The sequence below is a fragment of the Stenella coeruleoalba genome, assembly GCF_951394435.1.
Source record: "Stenella coeruleoalba genome assembly, chromosome: 19".
Taxonomy (NCBI): Eukaryota; Metazoa; Chordata; class Mammalia; order Artiodactyla; family Delphinidae; genus Stenella; species Stenella coeruleoalba.
In genome coordinates, this window is record NC_137165.1 from 32603504 (window position 1) to 32625488 (window position 21985).

Sequence of the window (21985 nt, forward strand, 5' to 3'; positions counted from 1 at the left end):
TCCTGGTTGGCTCTCCTATTTTACTTGGATTATCTCTTTTAATTTTCACAACAACGCTAACATATATGTGCTATTATTACATGCATTTTATAAATTAGTAAATGGAAGTTAGGGAGCTAGCAGGCATGGTGTGGAGTTTTGATCCTAGTTTGTCCAACAGTCCAAGTGCCATATCTAGCAAGATTATGAGCTCCTTGTGTATCCTGTACCTTGTCCTTACATGACCTGACTGACACATTCTAGATGACAAATATGTGTAGTAAAGTGTATATATAGTATGACTTCAACCATATATGTATGTATATATATATGATATATATATGGAAAGTCATGGGCATATGGGGGGTAATATACATTTAAAATTTTTTCATCTTTACACTTTTCTGTATCTTCCAAACTTCTGACAACATACATAAACTGTTATTTCCCTTATTCTTTAAATCACACAAAATGTCATTTTAAGAGAATGTAGGTGGCTACTGACATGTTCTCTGTATGCTGACATTGCTCTTTTCTCTCCTCCCCATGATGTTTCCAGTCCTCTCACAGTTGGTGTCCCTTTCCTCCACTTTGTTTCTCAATTCTTTTTCTCTCAATCTCTCTTCTACTTTTTCACCTCTCCCTCCTGCCTCCCCGCCCCCCTCTCTCCCTTCTTTTTGAGAAGATTGACATTCAAATGAAAAGTCAATCAAATGTTACTTCCCACCTGGTGGGTTTCAGGCAGATTCTATCTGCCTCCTCTGAGGAAGGTGCTCAGGTTGGGGGGAGGGGGTGTGGGCAGTGGAGGGCAAGACTTCTAAAAAGGATGGTTTTAGATAAAATAAAAGGTGGGGGAGGACTTTTCAGTGACAAAAGCAGTGGGAACAAGGGTCTGAGGATTCTCTCAGGGAAACAGAGATGAGCAGAGGGTCTCTTACCTTACTGGGCCTGGAGATTGCTGTCTCCCAGTGTGGGAACTCAGTTAGAAAGGATGTGAACCTTAGTTGATATGAACTCCTGGATTGAATTAGTCCTGGTTGTATAATTGACTTTGATATGTGGCCTTTGGATCTGAATTGGGTTTAATAAGATTTAACTGTTTCAAAGGGCTTTATAAGAATTCATTTTATCCTTCAAATCTGATTTCAAATGCTACCTACTTTGAGATGCCTGTTCTGACTTTGGTGCTCCTCCTTCAGCACTCCTATTGTGATATAGTTGATACATACATATTAAAGCAATTACCTACTTTGTATTTTATCTTTTTTAAAAAAATTAATTAATTAATTTCTGTATTGGGTCTTCGTTTCTGTGTGAGGACTTTCTCCAGTTGCGGCGAGTGGGTGCGCGGGCCTCTCACTATCTCAGCCTCTCTTGTTGCGGAACACAGGCTCCAGACGCGCAGGCTCAGTAGTTGTGGCTCATGGGCGCAGTTGCTCCGCGGCATGTGGAATCTTCCCACACAAGGGCTCAAACCCGTGTCCCCTGCATTGGCAGGCAGATTCTCAACCACTGCACCACCAGGGAAGCCCCTGTATTTTATCTTATTCTGTGGGAAATGGTTCCTTTATTGCCTTGCTTCAGGAATCTTTAGGGATATGCATGTATCTTATTCATATTTGTATCGCAGGCCTAGCACAGACCAGGAACACAGTTGAGCATCAGGTGCTCAATAATGATTTTTAAAAATATATTAATAGCTAACATTTAGTAAATACTGTGGCAAGCCCCATGCCTTCACTGTTTCATCCACCAGACACTTTAGTGTGTCTGAAATGAAAAGTACTTTCATTATTTTTTGAAAATATTTATTTATTTATTTTTAAATTTTTGGCTGCGGTGGGTCTTAGTTGCGGTGTGTGGGCTCTTCCTTGAGGCTCGAGGGCTTCTAGTTGAGGCACGTGGGCTCCAGAGCGCGAGGAGTTTGCGGCAGGCAGACTCTCTAGTTGAGGCACGTGGGCTTAGTTGCCCCGTGGCATGTAGGATCTTAGTTCCCCCACCAGGTATTAAACCTGCGTCTCCTGCATTGGAAAGTGGATTCTTTACCACTGGACCACCAGGGAAGTCCTGAAAAGTACTTTTTTTATCACTATTTTACAATGAGAAAACTGAGAGTAAGAGAAATTAATTTGCCTTGAAGTCCAAGATCGGCAAGTGGCAGAACTTTTTCTATAGGCCTTTGGCTTCAAGATCTGGACTCTTCACCACCATGCGTGAATCTATATAGGTAGAGGAGGAAAGCTTTTTAATCTGTGGCTGAGGAAGTGACATATAAGAATCCATCATTATTTTACAGAGGCAATTAAAATTAAAAATTGGTAAAGTCCCAACTCACTGATGTCTCCAATTTTTTGAATCACCTTTACTTCTTCCTCCCTCCTTCCTTTCCCCCGTCCTTTCTTTCTGTCTCTCTCTCTCTCCTCTCCCAGCTAAAACTCTCAGGCAAAAAATGTTTGAACTCCTACGTTGAAGTGTAATCCAGTCAAGAACTAAATGTTTTGTGGGAAAGGGAACTAACGTTTTATTTGACTCCTACTTTTTACCATTCATTCATTTGCAAATTTACATCTATCAAGCACCTACTGTGTGCTAGGAACCTTTTTTAGACACTAGAGATGCAGCGGTGAACCAAAGTAAGTCCGTGTTCTCACGGAGATGATGCTCTAGTGGGCACTTACATACACTGGTTCACTTATTCCTCACAATAGCCACACCTAATGATGACAACAATAATAGATAACTCCAAACAGTGTTTATCTGTGCCGGGCACTGGGCTACGTGATTTCTTTGTGTTAACTCAATTACCACAACAACCTGTGAGGTAGGGGATATGTTTTCCTCATGTCGCAGATGAGTAAACTGAGACACAGAGAGGTAAGTGATTCGCTCAAAGTTCGAAACCAGGCAGGGTGGCTCTAACTCCCAGGCTGTTAACCACAGGCTATATTGTTCCGTTTATGTTCCTTAACATCACAACTTTCAAGTGACCGAATCCTCTCTCAGATCATCTGACTCCCAAGCCCAGGGGTTTGCTCTGCACCCCACGGCCTTGTGGAATAAATGAGAATGGCTTGGAATTTTTGCAACACTTTCTCTTCCAAAGAATTCAAACTGATTTCAACGTAATTCTCAGATTTGTGATGTGAACCCTCTTGTACTGTAAATTCTCCGGCAAGGAGAAAGATAGCGCCAGGGCCCGGGTCATCTCACACTGGCCGGGGCACCCAGCAGATGGCGCTATTTTAGTGGCCACCAGCTGGCTACCCTGTGCCCCTGGGCTCACCGCCTCTGCTGAAAGCTTCCCGGCCCTCCCTCGCTCCCTCCTCTCTCCTCCTCCCCACGGAGACCCGGGCCCATGTGACCTTCAGGCGGCCAATGGGCGAGCAGAGAGGGCGAGCTGGTCCCTGTGGCCGCCATTAAAGCGAAGGGAAAACCCGTGAATTCGGATTAAAGGGGGAAAAACACCGCCCGCTGGGCCCACAAAATGGGGGAGTCTACGGCGTCCCGGAGGTGAGGCCGCAGGAGAGCGGACGCTGGTCCGGCTTGGCTCAGGGACGACACGAAGACACAGCCAGAGAATGGTCTGAGCCCGCAGACGCCGCCACCACCTCCGCCACAGAGGAGACTCTGGGCTTAAGGACATCGCCGCTGCCGGGCCGGGGGCCTCGGCTTCTCTCCCCGTTCTCGCCCTTCCCGCCCCTCTGCGGGCGCCTCTTTGCCCGGGAGAACCCTCCAGGGCTTGGGCTCTGCCCTCTCGGACTCGATTTTAATTATTTATTGTGTAATTTATTATTTTTTCTTGTGGCAGGGGCACACATCCCCTCTGTCCCCCAGAGAGGGACGCGCGTCCGCGGGCTCCGCGGCGGCCTCAGTCCGGCCGGCGGGGCGAGCGCGGCGCGGCCCTCCCGCCTCCGGCCCTCGGCCCCGGGCGGCTGGGTGCCGGCCGGGCGGCGGGGGCTGCTCGCGGCGGCGGGGGGGTGGGTGGAGAGGGCTGGCGGCCCGGCGGCCTCCTCTTCCACCGCCCCCCCCAACCACCACCCCCCCGCCCTCCCCGGTGTCTGTGTTTCTCTCTCTGGTCGGAGGCGGCGGTAATGGCGGATGGTGGGTTGTGGCGCCGGCGGCGGCTGCTGTGAGGGACGATGAGTTCCTCCTTCGTGCCGAACGGGGCCAGCCTGGAAGATTGTCACTGTAACCTCTTCTGCCTGGTGAGTGACGGGCGGGGGCCGCGGCGAGTGGGCGGTGGGGGAGGGGCCGCGAGGTGCGCCCTTGGGCCGTGGGGGAGGGGGTCCGGGTCGGATCCAGATGCCCGAGTCCCCGGGCGAGGCCCAGCCGGAGCCGGCGCCGCGGCAAGCTCGGCACCAGCCCGGAGACGCGTTACACCCCCGCCGTCCTGGGCTCTGTTTTAGGAGTGTCGGCCTTTTTTCTTGTTTCCGACTCCTTTTTCCTCACCGTAGTCTTGTCTTCAACTTGGGCTCCTTATCTGGCAGGACGCTAGCATTTCCCTCTGTGTTTCTTGCTTAACTGTTGCTTTTCTCCTGTTGACCATGTACCCCCTCCTCCCACTTTCCACTGTCGCCCGTTCTCCCACTGCCTCACTCTGCTCATTTGGTTTCTCCCAGTAAACAGGACCCCGGAACTTAAGCACTCTTTTCGTTTTGCGTTTTTTTCATATGAGTCAAACTGTAGGGGGCTAGTTTCTTCCTTGGGTGACTTCAGACTCTGTGTAAAAAACAGTAAATGCCATTTCATATGTTTTCTCTTTTAAACTCTGCAAAGAGTTTGCCATTTTGACAATTTCTGGCCGTCTTGCTTTTATTAGAACGTTATGTTTGTGTGAGAGTGGAGCGGGCTGATGGAGGAGGTTCTGTGGTTCTGTACTGAATGTTTTGATATTTGTCTGTTCTGCCTGCGTATTTAGAATGTTTTGAGGAGGCTGCTCCTCCTTTTATTGAAAAGTCAGGGGAAGCTGGATGTAGGGAAGACAATTGTGTAGGTTGGCCCAGGTCTGGGAACATCCAATAAAGACTTTCAAAGTACCAACTGTTGCAAAATTCAGTCTTCAATTAGATAGTAGCTTAGCTTCATAAATGATTTAAAGTTTCGGTAACTTTCTTTTTTCGATTTCCCTGTCCTATGAGAAATATTAAGAGAGTGTGTGATAGGTAAGTGAATTGAGTGGGCGGAGCACAGCTAGTTGGCAAGTGTAAACTGCCAGTCGTGTATCAGCAGTTTCATTTTTGGCACCTTAGGCTTTGCACCTTTAAGTTATATTAAAGAGTTATTGAATTTGCTCTGATGAATTACTTTCACAATGCTAAGTAGAGCTCTTTAACGCCTTTCCCCCTTATAAAATGTTTTCTTGTACAATATCCATTAATCAGCATCTCTTCAGATGTAATAAGACAAACGGGTTTTACGTTTCTGTCTTCTTCACCTCAGTCTATTTTTGGTACTTTTAGGATCAGGTTCTTTGAAGATAAGACTAGCACAAATCTGATGGTTCTTTGTAAGCAGCTATTTGACTTTTCCTAAAAGGGATGTGTAAAGATTTAACAAGATTTTTTTCAAATGTAGTTCACATTTCATTAGAGCCATGACTTCTATAAACATGGAATGATGAATCTTTAAAAGTTAATTTTGGTATAAGTTTGACACCAAGAAACAAATGTAACCAGTTAGAGCAGAACTTAGGACAGAGAGTAAATGTTTACTCAGTGTGCAGCATTAAAGTACATGTTTATATTTAACATTGTTAAGTTTCTTTTATTTCTCCTTGGGACACATTTATTGACTTGCTATTCAGTGACATGTCAGCATTAATATTTTAACTGTTTTTTTCCTTTAAGTTTTGGTTGCTGAATTATCAGAATAAGCTTTTTTTTTTTTTTTTTGGTCAGTCTGCTTTAATATCGTAAGCATATGTTGAAAAATTGTAATGTCTTAATGAAATAAGGGACTTTAATAGTGAGTACTTTTGATTTTGAGTGAATACGCAGTAATAAAAAAAATCATGCTTTCTTTTCTTCAGGCTGACTTGACGGGAATTAAATGGAAAAGATATGTATGGCAAGGCCCAACTTCTGCCCCCATTCTGTTTCCGGTGACAGAGGAAGACCCCATTTTGAGCAGTTTTAGTCGCTGCCTTAAGGCAGACGTACTTGGTGTTTGGCGGCGAGATCAAAGACCTGGAAGAAGAGAATTGTGGATATTTTGGTGGGGCGAAGACCCCAATTTTGCTGACCTTATTCACCATGACCTGTCAGGTGAAAGCAACTTATTTCTAACTGACGATATAGCAATGTTGTATACTTTTCTTAAAAACATTTGTATTAAAAATTAAGATTTTTTTGGTGGAACATTGTTGAGTATGAAACCAGATAAAAATTCAGCTTCATGTTTTAGTTCACTGGGGTTATTTTATTTTACTTAAAATTATGCATATTATGGCAGGTTTTTTAAGCCTTGAATAACTTTATTCTTTTACCACCCAGCTTTCTCATGAATTTCTGGCAGACAGGGCCCAAGGAAGGCATGTTACGTTAATTAACTTAAGAAAAATGGAATTGGGGAGCATTTCCTAACAAAGTCATAAAATACTTTGGAAGCCAAGTGTAACTCATCTTTGAGTCAGTTCTGCCACTGCTGTCTTCTGTATGAATGTGTAAACAGTTGTAGAAGGATCTAGAAATGTTGTATTGTAACTTTCACGTGTTTTTTTCCCCAAGCATATAGTTACTTTATTATTTTTATTTGTGGCTGTTACATTATTAACATATGAATGCATATGTTAATTTTCCTATTCTTGGAAAGTGATACTTTTATTTTAGATACTGTTCCATCAAAGACTGTCTTTGATATGAAACAGTGCCAACTTGTTAGCTTTTACAGTGGGACATGGAATCATAATCTGAAAAGTTAGAGAAATAATCTTATGAGCAAATCAGTAAAATTAAAGTAAAATTAAATGTAAGTTGTTTTGATGTATATTAAAATATTATGTGGGTATTTTTTTTCGATGTTTTATGTTATGTGTTTAAATATGTTTTCTCCTGAAACTTCAGTTATATAAAAAAAATTTCTTCTCTAGTTTAACTGTTTTTTAGCATATTTTCTTAAAAATGGTAATACCAACACCTTAAAATATTGATTTGAACATAATGAAAGTAATTTTGGAAGATTAGGCTTTACTTGTCAGATTTTGCTGAATGCCATTGAATACTAAGAGTTTATCAGAGTGAAAGCAATTGAAATAGTAAAGAAAAATATATTAGTAGTTGTATGTAATCATATTTACTGTTCCAAGTCTGTCCTATACTGTTTTAAACAGGTGGTGTAGCCAATGGTATTTTTATAATGTTTTAGCTTTTTTTTTTAACTTGTCATTTACTTTAGAATGTTTTTACCTAAATCAGACATATCTTAGAGAATAATAAGGTCTTTGCTGATAGAGTATATTTGTCGCGCCCTTTTGTTTGCTCCAGGGACACCGTCTGCCTCCCTTTTGGGGTAATTAGTCTGCCTCTGTCTCTCTAGCTAACCCCTTTTTCATTTCTTCCCATCTGTGGCACTCTATCCCCTTCTTTTAAGCTCCCCTGAGAAGAGAGCAGCTGGACAGTAGGGGTGGCATCAGCTGCAGGAGGCAATCCTGAGTTCCAAGTGGAGGTGTAGTAGTGAGGAAAAGGGAACCGGAATGACCCAGGTGGTAACAGAAAGCTGGTTAATTTAGTTTCAGCCTGCTCTTCACAGGCAGTGTCCTTCTGTTTGCTTCAGCACCTACCAGATCTTGTGACTGAAATATTTGTGATTATGGTGATAATGGTGCCTCTCTTGTTGGTGAGGGAAGGAGGGAGGCATTCCTTTTTGCAGATTAGAATTCTCAGTTTTTCTTATTAACTCAGTAATAAAAGTACAGAGTTGCCTTTGCTTAACCCCCTTAATCTCCTTTGTGTCATCCATAGTGTATTTTTTAAAAGTAACTTTTTGTTTTAAAATAGTTTTAGATTTACATAAAAGTTAGAGATAGTATAGAGAGTTCCTGAATAACAACCCTCACCTAATTTCTTTTATTGTTAACATCTTCCATCAAAGTGTACATTTTTCACAGCTAATGAACCAGTATTGATACATTGGTATTACTTAAAATTGATAGTTTCTTTGGTTTTCTTTTATTGTTACCTAATGTCCTTTTTCTATCCTATGATCTTATCAAAGATACCATATTACGTTTAGTTGTCATGTTTCCTTCAACTGTTCTAGACTGTGACAGTTTCTGAGACTTGCTTTATTTTTGATGATCTTGATAGTTCTGAAGAGTTCGGTCAGGTTCCATAGTGCCTTTTAAATTTCTGCCTGCCTCTTACATGTAGCACATGTTTGGGTCACCTTCCTTTCAAGATTTGCTGATATGTAGAAATAGAATGTAAACTGGTTTTATTGCTAATTGGTGAAAGTCTGTTACAGCAAACCAGATCTGATTTGATACATACTTTAACTCTCAGTTACCTGTTTTGTAGCAGTAGTCGTATTTAGTAATTTGCAAAGACTTGATGATTTTTGGGTCAGGATTTGTGCTAACTAGTACTGGCCTAACTGTTAACATTCCAGAAAGATAATTTGTTCATAATGTCCTTTGAATCCCAAAGCCAAACACTTTTTTTCTTTTACTTTTTACTCTGTTCCGTCTAAGAGAATGGATAGTTGGATCAGTATCCATATGTTTTGATAGAAAAAGAATTGGAGAACAGAACTCCTCTTTGATTACAACCTTTTAAATTTTAATTTTTTTTTAAATAAATTTATTTTATTTTAATTTATTTTTGGCTGTGTTGGGTCTTTGTTGCTGCAGGCAGGCTTTCTCTAGTTGCGGTGAGCAGGGGCTACTCTTTATTGTGGTGGCTTCTCTTGTTGCGGAGCACGTGTTCCAGGGCGCAGGCTCAGTAGTTGTGGCTCACGGAGCAACAGGCTTAGTTGCTCCGCGGCATGTGGGACCCTCCCAGACCAGGGCTCGAACCTGTGTCCTCAGCACTGGCAGGTGGATTCTTAACCGCTGTGCCACCAGGGAAGCCTTAAATTTTAATTTTTTTAAATTTAAACTTTGTAGCAGTCCTCATTCATTGGTTGTGTGATAGAGATGTAAATGTGGTGGTGGGAAAATTTTAGTTTAATTCCTCTGGTCAAAAGTCTTTATATTGGTTCTTTTAAGTGTACTGTTAGTTTGCTTCAGAGCAAAGTTGTTTCATTATTATTAGTGTGTTCTCAAAGGAGAAGAGTTTTGTGGGTATTTTTATTCTGTGCCTTACCCTTTTTTGAATTTTATTGCTGTCATCATTGGCTTTTAGTTTTTCCCTTGAAACAAAAATAAAAACAACTGCTTCCTCTCTGAGGTTTGCATCTTAAAAAGAAAATCATAGTAGCTAGAATGTGATAAGACTCTTTGAGAAAACTGATACCTTGAGAACTGAAAAAACAGAATCAGTCCGGGCTAAAAATATTTATTTTTCCTGGCTCCTGTGGTATATATATGGGATTTCAGCAACATGTCCAAATACTTTTCATTATAACAGAATTTCATTGTAAATAGTGTCAAACTAAACAGGCCGTTGTTTAGTCTTAGAATTTAATTTTGGATGCTTTTACTGAAGGATTTTTTTTTTTAAATTTATTTTTGGATGCATTGGGTCTTTGTTGCTGTGCACGGGCTTTCTCTAGTTGCGGAGAGAGGGGGCTACTCTTCGTTGCTGTGCGTAGGCTTCTCATTGCGGTGGCTTCTCTTGTTGCTCTAGAGCACAGGCTCAGTAGTTGTGGCTCACGGGCTTTGTTGCTCTGCGGCATGTGGGATCTTCCCGGACCAGGGCTCGAACCCATGTCCCCTGCATTGGCAGGTGGATTCTTAACCACTGCGCCACCAGGGAAGCCCTGAAGGGTATTAATTACAGTGGAATTTAACCTTAAGTGGCAGCTTTAACAAGGTTGACAAATAGGTAAATAGCAGCCAAATATAGGAGTTTAGTGTCAGCCAAACTAAAAAATTGTTTTGTTCCCCAGGTAGCCGAAGAGAGTTAATTCATTTCTGTCTTCTATTCCATAATTTACTTGTGACCCAACTTTTTATGTTTGCTAATCTCTAGGGACAACTTTGTTTGCCATGCTTTTTTGTGTACTATCAGTTTTGAGCAGGAAAGTGTGTCTTTTAAATCTTCAAATGAAAGGTAAGCATATTAGGCTTCTTTTAAACCAAAATTTTTCAGGTTTTGCCGATCAGTAATGCTGCCAGTTTAAGGCTGTCAGTAATATTTGTTGAATGAATAGCTTATGAATGGGCAATTGTTGTTCAAGACAGACACTGAGCTACACATTGAAACATTTCTCTTTATATACACAGTATTTTCTACAGTGATCATTTTTGGCCCATTTATTATTCATTAGTGCATGTTGCATTTTAATAGTTTGGCAGACTTACTTAGGAAAAGATTCCTTTTTTACTGGCTTACCGCCGTGGAGATATTTAAAGATGTCAGTTTTGAGAAAACTGAGTACAAGTGCTAGGTATATCAACTTTTTTTTTTTTTTTCCCTCACTCATGGAAAATTATTCTGATGACCTATCACATACTTTTGCATCACTATAATATGTATCCTCAGAAAAATTTTTTTTATGGAAATCAAATTTAGCATTTGAACTTATGCATTGTTTTCTTCAAATACTTTGTAAAATTTTTTCAAGTAATGACGATTAAGAGTTCTAATGCTAAGGGTAATGGAACAGTACTAAAAACACAGAATTGAAACTGTTTTCTCTGGGGATACAGATACAAGAAGAGGAAAACATTTATTTAAATATATTAAGCAGACTTTTTCCAGTAGGCTATGGTTGATTGAGTTCAAAAGAGCTAGGTAAAGATTTGCTATGTGTTCCTTCTCCCTCCCTTTTCTGTTATAATACTGGTGTTGAGATTCAAGGACTTATTTTAATTAATGTAAGAGGTGCATATCACTATGTCTTGGGTGGCTTAGTTGTACCATTTCACTCTTTTTTTTAATATTTATTGATTTATTTATTTGGCTGTGCTGGGTCTTAGTTGTATGCGGGATCTTTAGTTGTGGCATGCGGGATCTTTAGTTGTGGCATGAGGGGATCTTTTATTCATTTTTAAATTTTATTTATTTTATTTTTGGCTGCGTTGGGTCTTCGCTGCTGCCCTCGAGCTTTCTCTAGTTGCAGCGAGCGGGCGCTACTCTTCGTTGCAGTACAAGGGCTTCTCACTGCGGTGGCTTCTCTTGTTGCGGAGCACAGGCCCTAGGCTTGTGGGCTTCAGTAGTTGCGGCTCGCAGGCTCTAGAGCGTAGGCTCATTAGTTGCTTAGTTGCTTCCCGATATGTGGGATCTTCCTGGACCAGGGATCAAACCCGTGTCCCCTGTGTTGGCAGGCAGATTCTTAACCACTTGCACCATCAGGGAAGCTCTGAGAGAATTGTTTAGTTGCAGCATGTGGGCTCCTTTAGTTGCGGCATGTGGGATCTAGTTCTAGTTCCCTGACCAGAGATCGAACCCGGGCCCCCTGCATTGGAGCGCGGAGGCTTAATCCCACCATTTCACTTTTTATATCTCTGAATACAACATGTAGAAGTACTTTTATTATGGTTATAATATCAAAATAGAAGCTTGGCTCAGTAGACTTCTTGTTGCTAAGTGACACCCCCCCCCCAAAAAAAACCCTTCAAGCTTTTCACTGAATGTTATTAGGAATTATTCTTATTATTTCCTCAGCAATGAAAAATGAAATTATGTTACTTTTGTGATGGTTGCTTAGTTACCAACCATATAGGTGAAGATATACTCAAGATATTTGTTGGCCTTAGAAAATCCTAACAAGTGGTCTGTTTGTTTTATGCGTAACTCCCATTTAGTGTTAATGAGCATTGTGGGCATTTGAGGGTATAATGTAAAATGAGTAGTAAGTTTACCTGAGTTTCTCTAGACAAAAAAATTTAGAGCAATGAGGGAGAAATGCTTGAATATTAATACCGGTTAATTTTCTAAACTATATATTCTTAAACTATTTAAGTACAGGTTTAACTGAAATAGATTTTTAAAAATAAAACCATAAAATATTCAGAATTTTATGTGAAAATTTATATAAATTGTATTTATGTAATACAGTCGTATTACTTACTATTCTAAAGATTTTTAATTTACTCTTTTGGGGAAGAAGGCAAATTCAGTCTCAAGTTTTCAGTGAATAATTTTCTGATATTTGAAGTTTATAGTGACTGTACAACTTTGAAATGTAATGGTAAACTGTGTGTCTTGGTTCTTTGTTGGTTTAAAACTTAGAAGTAGTCAGAAAAAAGATTTTGGTAGGGGCTACTTACGTATGACAAATATTACTCCATTGTGCTTCCTAGAAGGTAAGGATTTTTGAGGTAAAAGGCAATAAAAGTAAAAGTACACTAAATAGGTTATGAAGAAGTGAAGAATTCGGCATAATTCTCTTGGAATTAAGAATATGTGTACTTTTAGTAATCATAAATCACATAACTTTAGATAAATCTCTTAATGTTGTAGGTATTTAATTTTGAAATAATAGAACCTGATTAGGCTGAAAGCAGATTGCAAAAGATTCACTTTTTTTTCTCTCAGCAACTCACAAATATGCTTGTGACCTTCTAAATAAAGTGAAATCACTATGTGCCACTTCCCTTTTCTTCTAGCCTGTTTTCTTTAATAAAGTGAAACTTGTAAAATTTTGGCTTTAAATGGAAGTAGATAAGGATGTCTGTAATATAGTAGAATGTGAAGACCTTTCTCTGTTTATTATTAATGATTTAAAAATTATTTCAACTCTCAAGTATTGTCATTTTCTAAAGCTTACCTCATTTTTTAAGAGCTTACCTTTTTTGAAAAAATACAATTAGTTTATTTGAAAGACTTCAACTATAATTTAGGAAACACTTTAAAGAGCAACATAAAATCAACATTAACCTTTGTAGTGGCACAAATTTCTAGTGCAGTTAAAGTCCACTGTCATGCTTTTGAGTTAATGTTTATTCTGCCCATTTGTTTTGTAAGTTATGAATATAAACCATGTGTCACTCTTAATATGTGTCTCTGCTTTTATTCAAAAGCATCTTAGTTTATTATTTTTCTATTGGAATGTTACATTTTTAGTGTTTAATAAAGAAAGATTATTTTTACTTAAATTGAAAGAAGACCCATATTTATAAAATGTTTATAAAGTTATAGAAGTTATAGAAGGATACTAAATTATATTTGAAATAGCAGTTTAAAATATTACAAAAGTTAAAATGCTGACGGTAGTAGCTATCATTTATAGTAGGATTCCTTGGATACTTTGTTATAGGTATGAGATGGATAGAGAGTAAAAAGCTTTTTTTTCTGAACTACATCCATACTTATATCAAAATGACTGCATTTCTTTTTTCGCGCGCGGTACGCGGGCCTCTCACTGTTGTGACCTCTCCCGTTGCTGAGCGCAGGCTCAGCGGCCACGGCTCACGGGCCTAGCCACTCCGCGGCATGTGGGATCTTCCTGCACCGGGGCACGAACCCACGTCCCCTGCATCGGCAGGCGGACTCTCAACCACTGCACCACCAGGGAAACCCTGACTGCATTTTTTTTGTTGTTGTTTTTTTTGTTTTGGTAACTTCACTTGGGTGGTTAATAGATTTGCTGGAAAAATTGAGGCTGTATAGTTAGTGAAGATTGCTATAACTTTGTATCAGATGTGCCATTTAAAATTTGTCTTTGAATTTTTAAGTTTCTCCCCCCAAGTAGAGAATCCTATACTGAATAGTGAACATGGGAATCATTAGGTTGTAATGAGACCTAAGGTGGCTGATAATGCACTGCTTGTTGGGCTCTTTGCCAAAAGCCTCCTTTTTATCCATCACTTATTTTTATAGTTGAGTCATGGATTAGAATGCTGATGGACATAAAATATTTTGAGTTTAATTATTAACTGTCTAGTTTTTTTGGCAAGGTCCATTTTGTAAAGTAACTAACAAGTGAGCCAGCTTAGAAATTGGCATCTTAGGTGTAGAATATGTATTATTTCCCTTGGTTATACAAATGTCCTTTACATTTATACAGAAACCAAATCAGTCTGTTTGCAGTATATCGTTGCCTTTTTATATGGTGGAAAAATAATTTTCTGGTAATTTAATAGAATACATGGCACTTTGGCCTTTTATTCTCTATGGAGTAGCTTTGAAACCTGATATTTTAATGTCTAGAGAGATACCAAAGTGATTGTAGCTCACTATTCTGAGGTGAAGTAGGGTTTATGAATTTAGGGGTTAAACTATCACACTTTTTACTTAGCTCTAAGTAGATATAGTGCCACAGTGTTACCTTTTGTTTCTTTCATTTCTTTTATAGAAGAGGAAGATGGAGTGTGGGAGAATGGACTTTCCTATGAATGCCGTACTTTGCTTTTCAAAGCAGTTCATAATCTGTTGGAACGGTGTTTAATGAACCGGAACTTTGTACGTATTGGCAAGTGGTTTGTAAAGCCTTATGAAAAAGATGAAAAACCTATAAATAAAAGGTAAGCTATCTTATTTAAACTCTTACTTGATATTTCTTTAGGCTTGTTAATTTTAATGACTTTATAGAAAATGTGTGATAAATTAATATCTTGCAGACAGGAGGTTAAGTTTGGCAAAGTACTATAAGTATTTAGTTTTCTTGGACCCCTTCATTCTTTCTTTTACACATTTGAATAATTTTCTTGCAGTGAGGTTAGGCTGTGTGTCAATGCAGTGGCCTAAGTTTTGTTCTGGGATGGTAGAAAAAATGTGGGATGAAAAGCAGAGACTTATGCATTGAAGTATACTTTTTTTTTTTTTTTTTTTGGCGGTACGCGGGCCTCTCACTGTTGTGGCCTCTCCCGTTGCGGAGCACAGGCTCCGGACGCACAGGCTCAGCGGCCATGGCTCACGGGCCCAGCCGCTCCGCGGCATGTGGGATCTTCCCAGACCGGGGCACAAACCCGTGTCCCCTGCATCGGCAGGCGGACTCTCAACCACGGCTCCACCAGGGAAGCCCTGAAGTATACTTCTTTAGTACTAGTGGAAATACAGTCATGGTACTCCGTTAAAATTAAGCAGTATTAATATTTGTTTTGAGATGGTGATCTGTAGTCATGTTTTGGGTTGAGGTAATCCTTCTCATTCTCAAGCCTCTGTTTTTGCTCTAATTAAAGTAATTTAAATCTGTAATTTTCTATATAAGACATGTTTACTTTTGGGGTGTTTTTCAATTTTCTTCAACTTTGAATTAGGCAAATTTAGGACACTTAATTTGTAGGATAATTACAGATGCACAGAAGACTTTAAGACCTGTAGTCTTAAAAGCTTTAGGTTACTACAGTTCTCTGATTTAAATAATATAAGGCACGACCTGTTAGAAGATTTAGTCCCAAGCAGTTGTTGAATTAGTGAGACTTGAAGAGAGATGAAACAGTGGTGAGTAAGATGGGACGTGGGAAAAAGAGAAAATGAAGGAAATTTATTAGTGTTCCCTAAATGATGTGAGGATATGAAGTATTGGTTGTGACTGTAATCATTGTTGAGATGTCAGTTTTTTACATCACGTGCACATCTATTTTCATGCGCACCTGAAATTTTTTCAGACTTCTCTTATTAGTTTCAGTGAAATGGATGACCAGGTAAGCCTGGAGAAATCAAGACTCTTTTCAGTTTTTTCTCTCTGAAAATTAAAATAAACCTTTATTGTCAACAGAATAATTAATCGTACAAGTTAGGAGTGCATTCAGTTGCAAATGACAGAAAACCTAACTACCTGGCTTATGTAGGAATTGAATTTTCTCAATAGCAAGGAGTCTGCAGGTAGATAATCTGTTCAATAACGTCATCAAAAACTAAGGTTCCTTCGAGTTTTCTGCTCTTTCATCTTTAGCCTTTGGGTTTTATCGTCATGGCCCCAGTAAGTGTTGCATCTCCAAACCTCACTCACAGTGGATTCCAGGCAGGAAGAGGAAGGGAGAGAGGAAGTGAGAAGTGATGACCCTTGGATCAGAAAGTAGATTCTTTTCTGGAAACTTTAGCTGACGTTTAATTGGCTGTACTACTGAGAGAAATATTTTTTTATATGGGAACATTGCCACTCTGAGTAAAATAAGGCTGTGATTAGTAAGAAATGGAGAATAGATACTAGGTAGGCAGTTAATTAGAGGAAGGGGAATAAGTATCAGGTAGGCAATTAGCATTGTTCACTGTATATATTTATATAGTTTTAAGAAGTCAAGCTGATTACCAAGATTTAAAATGAAATGCTATAATCCTGAGCCCAGCTACTAGATGTGCTCCTCAGAGGCAGTCCCTTTTAATTCTTTTAACTGTCTTTTAATTTATGTATTTAAAAACTTATAAGCAAATACTGTGCTGATTCCTGAGTTTTCTGTTATTTCAGTTATTCAGGATTTAATCTATTGACTTTCTATTAATGGTTTAGCTATCTAACTACCCCAGATGCTTAGACATCGGCATACCTATATACTCTGTTCCCTCTTCCCTTCTCTTTTTTCCCAATATAGTTTTGAGATTTGGTAAAAACAATACCTATTGTTTCTATTACTATAATTTTATAAATATTATTTTCAGTGAGCCATTTGGTATATTAAGATTACATTCCATTTCCTCTCTATAATTTTGTTTTCCCCAGTGTTACTGATTATCTCTTTTTTCACTTAATTATCTATGCCAGGGGCTGGTAAACTACCACCCCACAGGGCAAATATAGCCTGCCACCTGGTTCTGTAAATAAAATTTTTATTGTAACACAGCCCTGTTCCTTCATTTGGATTATTTTATGTCTGCTTTCACACTACAGCAGAATTGAATAGTTGTGACAAGAGACAGATGACTCCACAAAGCCTAAAATATTTAGCCTAAAATATTTCTCTGGCTCTTTACAGATAAAGTTTGCTGAACCCTGATCTATGTACTTATTGGTAATTTGCCCCTAGGCTATGTACCAGAAGTATAAAGTCCAGTTTGGACTTCTTGTTCTATAAGGCCTGTTTCACAGCAGTCATCTTGGGAATTCTCGTCGCCTTTTTGTCTGTGTTGGATCCCTTATTTTCTGGATCTCATGTTTTCTTTTTTTGTCTTACTGTTTTGGTAGTGCCCATCTACCTGTAGTTTCCTGAAGTACATAAGAAGTAATATTTTTGAGCTCCTGAATGTCTGAATTACCTCCTTTTCTACTCTTAAGACTTTTGGGCACTAAAATGCTGACTGGAAGTCCTGTGTATGTGAATAGCTCTGAAGTTGCAGGCTTTAGTATGGTGATTGGTCAGGAACCTGGCCATTTTTATTTAGAACTCTGTTGTTATTATAGTAACCACCAGCCAGTTGTAGCTATTTAAATTTCAATTAATTGAAAAAATAAAAATTCAGTTCCTCAGTTGTGCAGACCACATTTCAAATGCTCTTATGACTGCTGGCTATTGTATTAGGTAGTGTAGGTAGAGAATATTTCTATCATTGCAGAAAGTTCTTTTGGATGGTATTGCTTCCACCAGAGCCTTTACACTTATAATTAAAATAATACCTTAGGAGCATCACTAAAGAAGTCAGTCAAGGTTTTTTTGTTTTATTTTTGGCAGTAAATGAAAGACTATACTTTAAATTTTACCATAAAGCTATGTTTATCTTCTGCCACACCTGTGGCTTTTACACAGTCTCTTTATCTCCATTTTCATTAAATATAAGCACCACAAGATTTAAGGTGGCATATTAGTAGCCATTTTATATAGCTTTAGGATGTCCTTTGGTTGGGTTCCTCAATACCTCTGAAAACCTGAACTTCTAGGGAAGCTAAGAGCTGTCACTGTTATGTTTTCTAAGGACTCAGTTCCTTTCTTCTTGTCTTCTAAGGTAGCACTGTCTAATAGAAGTATAATGTGAGTCGAAATATAATGTGAGTCGCATATGTGGTTTTGTTTTTTTTTTTTTTTTGCGGTACGCGGGCCTCTCACTGCTGTGGCCTCTCCCGTTGCGGAGCACAAGCTCCAGACACGCAGGCTCAGAAGCCATGGCTCACGGGCCTAGCCGCTCTGCGGCATATGGGATCTTCCCAGACCAGGTAATGAACCCATGTCCCCTGCATCGGCAGGCGGACTCTCAACCACTGCGCCACCAGGGAAGCCCGCATATGTGTTTTTAAATCTGGTAGTAGGCACATTAAAGAAAGTTTTTAAAAAAGTGAAAGTAATTTAAATATATTTAATCTAGTATATCTATTTCAGCATGTAATTACATATAAAGATGATATGAGCGAGGTATTTTCTTTTTTTTCTTTTCTTTTTTAACTAAGTCTTTGAAATCTAATATGCATTCTGTACTTAGAGTACACCTCGGCGTTGTCTGGTCACATTTACAAGTGCTGAATAGTCATTTGTATATTGGTTTGCATTAACAGCGCAGTTCTAGGGCTTGAAGCCCAATCGGGCTTGGTAGTGCTTATTGGTAAAAGATCTCTTCTGTCTGGCTTATGAACCCTCTTGGAATTGTATGCTAAATTGTGATTGTACTCTAGCATCTCAAAGGTAGGGGAAACTTCCATCTTATGTCAAGGTATCCACCGTTTGCCAAGTTGGGCATAGTTACTGTCTTGTTTTTCCTCCTTTTAGCCTGTCTGTGCTAGTCTATTATTAATGTCTGTCATCAGGATTATTATGCATCCTATTTCTGAAGTCTTAAGTGATGATATATAATAGTACTTATGACCCATGAAATTTCTCTGTGATGCTTGAGTCATTAGGATTTGCATGGTCAGTTTTCCACATTCTCATGCTTTCCAGAAACATTAATGAGAAAAAAAATGAAGTGCTAAGAAAGACTTTTTTTCCTCCCCATTAAGCTTTTCTTACTATCATTTCTTACTATGATTCTTAGCGATTCATACAAATCTGTCTTTTTCAACTGTTGGTTTTAGATATGAACCATAATAGAGAAATTTTTTTTCTGAAGGGGAGAAGGGAATGAGCATAACTGGCCAAGCAGTGTTTGAAATCAGGGCTTAATATGTATTAAATCAATTCTCAAATCAGACCTATTACTCCAGTTTTACAGTTGATAAATCTGAAGCATAGGGAGGTTAAGGAACTTGTCCAAGGTCATATTTCTTGCAGGTATTGGAGCTGGATTATAGGGCATGAAAAATATGAGACAGATTGTGGACCCTGTGGACCACTATATCTCCTGTACCTACATCTTTTTAAAGTTATTGGAAATAGTAAAACAGAAGACTTAAAAATTTAAAATATTAGGGAGATACGGTATTTCCTGAACACTTGAAGTTGTAAACCAGAATAATATGTCATTGCTTTCTAAGTATTCTTTACTGTATGATGTAAGTATTGTGTTCACTGAGTGAGCAGAAGTATGTACAAAATCACAGATAAGGTGTTTTATTCTGGATTTTAATATAGATCTTTTGTTCATTGAGATATGGCAAGGATACCTGATATTGAAATTACACTTATAAATTCAAGAAATTTAAAAAGTGACTGAGGGGGCTTCCCTCATGGTGCAGTGGTTGAGAATCTGCCTGCCAATTCAGGGGACACGGGTTTCATCCCTGGTCCGGGAAAATCCCACATGCCGCAGAGCCCCTAAGCCCGTGCGTCACAACTACTGAGCCTGTGCTCTAGAGCCCGCGAGCCATAACTACTGAGCCTTCATGCTGCAACGAGTGAAGCCCATGTGACTAGAGCCTGTGCTCCACAGCAAGAGAAGCCACCACAGTGAGAAGCCAGTGCACTACAACAAAGAGTAGCCCCCACTCACTGCAACTAGAGAAAGCCCCGCATGCAGCAACGAAGACCCAATGCAGCCAAAAATAAATAAATATATATATATTAAAAAAAAAAGAACTTTAAAAAAAAATTACTCTGAGGGCTACAGAAATACAGATTAATGCAGTGGTCCCCAAACTTGTCCGGATGTGGAATCACCTTGAGAGATTAAAAAAATAACCTGTGTATTAACCTGGGAGTGTGGTCTGGGCTTTGGAATTTTTAAAAGATCTCTGTGTGATTCTAATGAAAGACAGGTTTGAAAACTATTGAATTGATGGAATAAAGATCTAGGAATTAGGATGACTAGGATTTTTTTTGGGGGGGATGTTAATTATTTCAAATAATGTTAAAATGGATGATTGTGAAAGAGTTGTGCATAATTTTTAAAGTATCACCATAACGTGTTGCTATTAGATAACACAACATAAATAGAAATACAGGACCAATTACATAAATTTTATCAATCCAATGATAGAATAGGATTCTTTTTTTTTTCATTGTGGTAAAATATACATAACAAAATTTACCATTTTAGCCATTTTTCAAGTGTATGGTTCCGTGGCATTAAGTATATTCACATTGTCGTGCAGCCATCACATTATCTATCTCCAGAACTTTTTCATCATCCTAAACTGAAGATCTGCCCATTAAATGATAACTGAACTTTTTCATCATCCTAAACTGAGAATCTGCCCATTAAATGATAACTCCCTGTTTTCTCCCCCTCCCAGCCCCTGGTAACCACCATTTTGCTTTCTGTCTCTATGAATTTGACTGTTCTAAGTACCTTACACAAGTGGAATCATATAGTATTTGTCTTTTTGTGTCTGGCTTATTTCACTTAGCATAATGTCCTCAAGGTTCTCATCTAGGTTGCAGCATGCATTTTCATTTCTTTTTAAGGCTGAATAATTTTCCGTTGTATTTTTATACCACATCTTGTTTATCCATTCACCTGGCATCTGACATTTGGGTTGTTTCCACTTTTTGTCTATTGTGAATAACACTGCTGTAGATAGTGTACAAATATTTGCTTTCAGTTCTTTTGGGAATATACATAGAAGTGGAATTGCGAGATCATACAGTAGTTCTATCTTTATTTATTTTTTGAGGAATCGCTGAAGTCTTTTCCACATTGGCTGTACCGTTTTATATTCCTACGAGCAGTGCAGGAGGATTCCAATTTCTCCACATCCTCACCAACACTTCCTTTCTTTTTAAAAAAGTAGTAGCCATCCTTAGGGGTGTGAAGGGGTTATCTCATTGTCGTTTTGATTTGCATTTTCTAAATGATTAATGATGTTGAGCATCTTTTCACATGTTCGGTGGCTATTTATGTATCTTTGGAGAAATGTCTCTTCAAGTCTTTTATCCATTTTTAATTGGTTGTTAGGATGACTAGAATTTTAAGTCAACATTCCCTATAACTAGGTTTATGATTTTAAGACAAGTCACTTAACTTCATTGTGCCTTGAATTCCCTACTAGCAAAATGGGATGTCATCTTTCTGTAACTACCTAACAGAAGTACTAAAAATAGATTAGATATAGTACCTCCTAAAGCAGTATAGATAACTGTTATATTATTAGAACAGCTAACTTTATTAGCATATTTTCATTTTCTGTCTTAGAATAAAGAATCTTTTGTTTAATTTCAGTACTTAAGGAACATTTTTCTACAATAGAAGATTATCTGTTGAGGTTTCATCTGTAAAATTCTGCCTCACTCATGCCTTTTTGTTTTGGTTATTATAGTAAAAGCTCCTGGAGAGCAGTTTTACTGTATACAATACTTTATAGTAGCCTAACGGTACCTTGGAGTCTCATTGTAGTTGCACATATTTGTTTTAACTCCACTTTTCTAAGTGCTAAGTACCAAAAATTAGGTGATGTTATAAAATGATCTCTCTCCTTGAAAGACAAGACATTGTGAATTTAGTATGGCAGTATTATCTAACATTTGCTTTGGCCTATAATATTTTCTGACTAGATTACCTTTAATATAGACATACTTTGGAGATATTGCAGGTTCTTTTCCAGACTACCACAGTACAGCACATATAATAAATCGAGTCACAAGAATTTATTTGGTTTCCAGTGCATTTAAAAGTTACGTTTACACTAACCGTAGTCTATTAAGTGTGCAGTAGCATTATGTCTA

General features: G+C 38.7%; 1 protein-coding gene across 3 annotated transcripts in view; it reads left to right on the forward strand.

Annotated features, from left to right (window-relative positions):
* MED13 (mediator complex subunit 13) overlaps nt 1-21985 on the forward strand; it is a 246604-nt gene that overhangs the window by 148289 nt on the left and 76330 nt on the right. For 2 of the 3 annotated variants that reach the window (XM_079905383.1, XM_079905384.1), the window contains 2 exons: nt 6008-6242; nt 14377-14545. In XM_079905383.1, coding sequence (XP_079761509.1) covers nt 6008-6242; nt 14377-14545 — 404 coding nt within the window. Of the gene's footprint in view, nt 1-4045; nt 4185-6007; nt 6243-14376; nt 14546-21985 lie in introns of those variants that run through there. The other variant, XM_079905382.1, reaches the window with a different exon arrangement.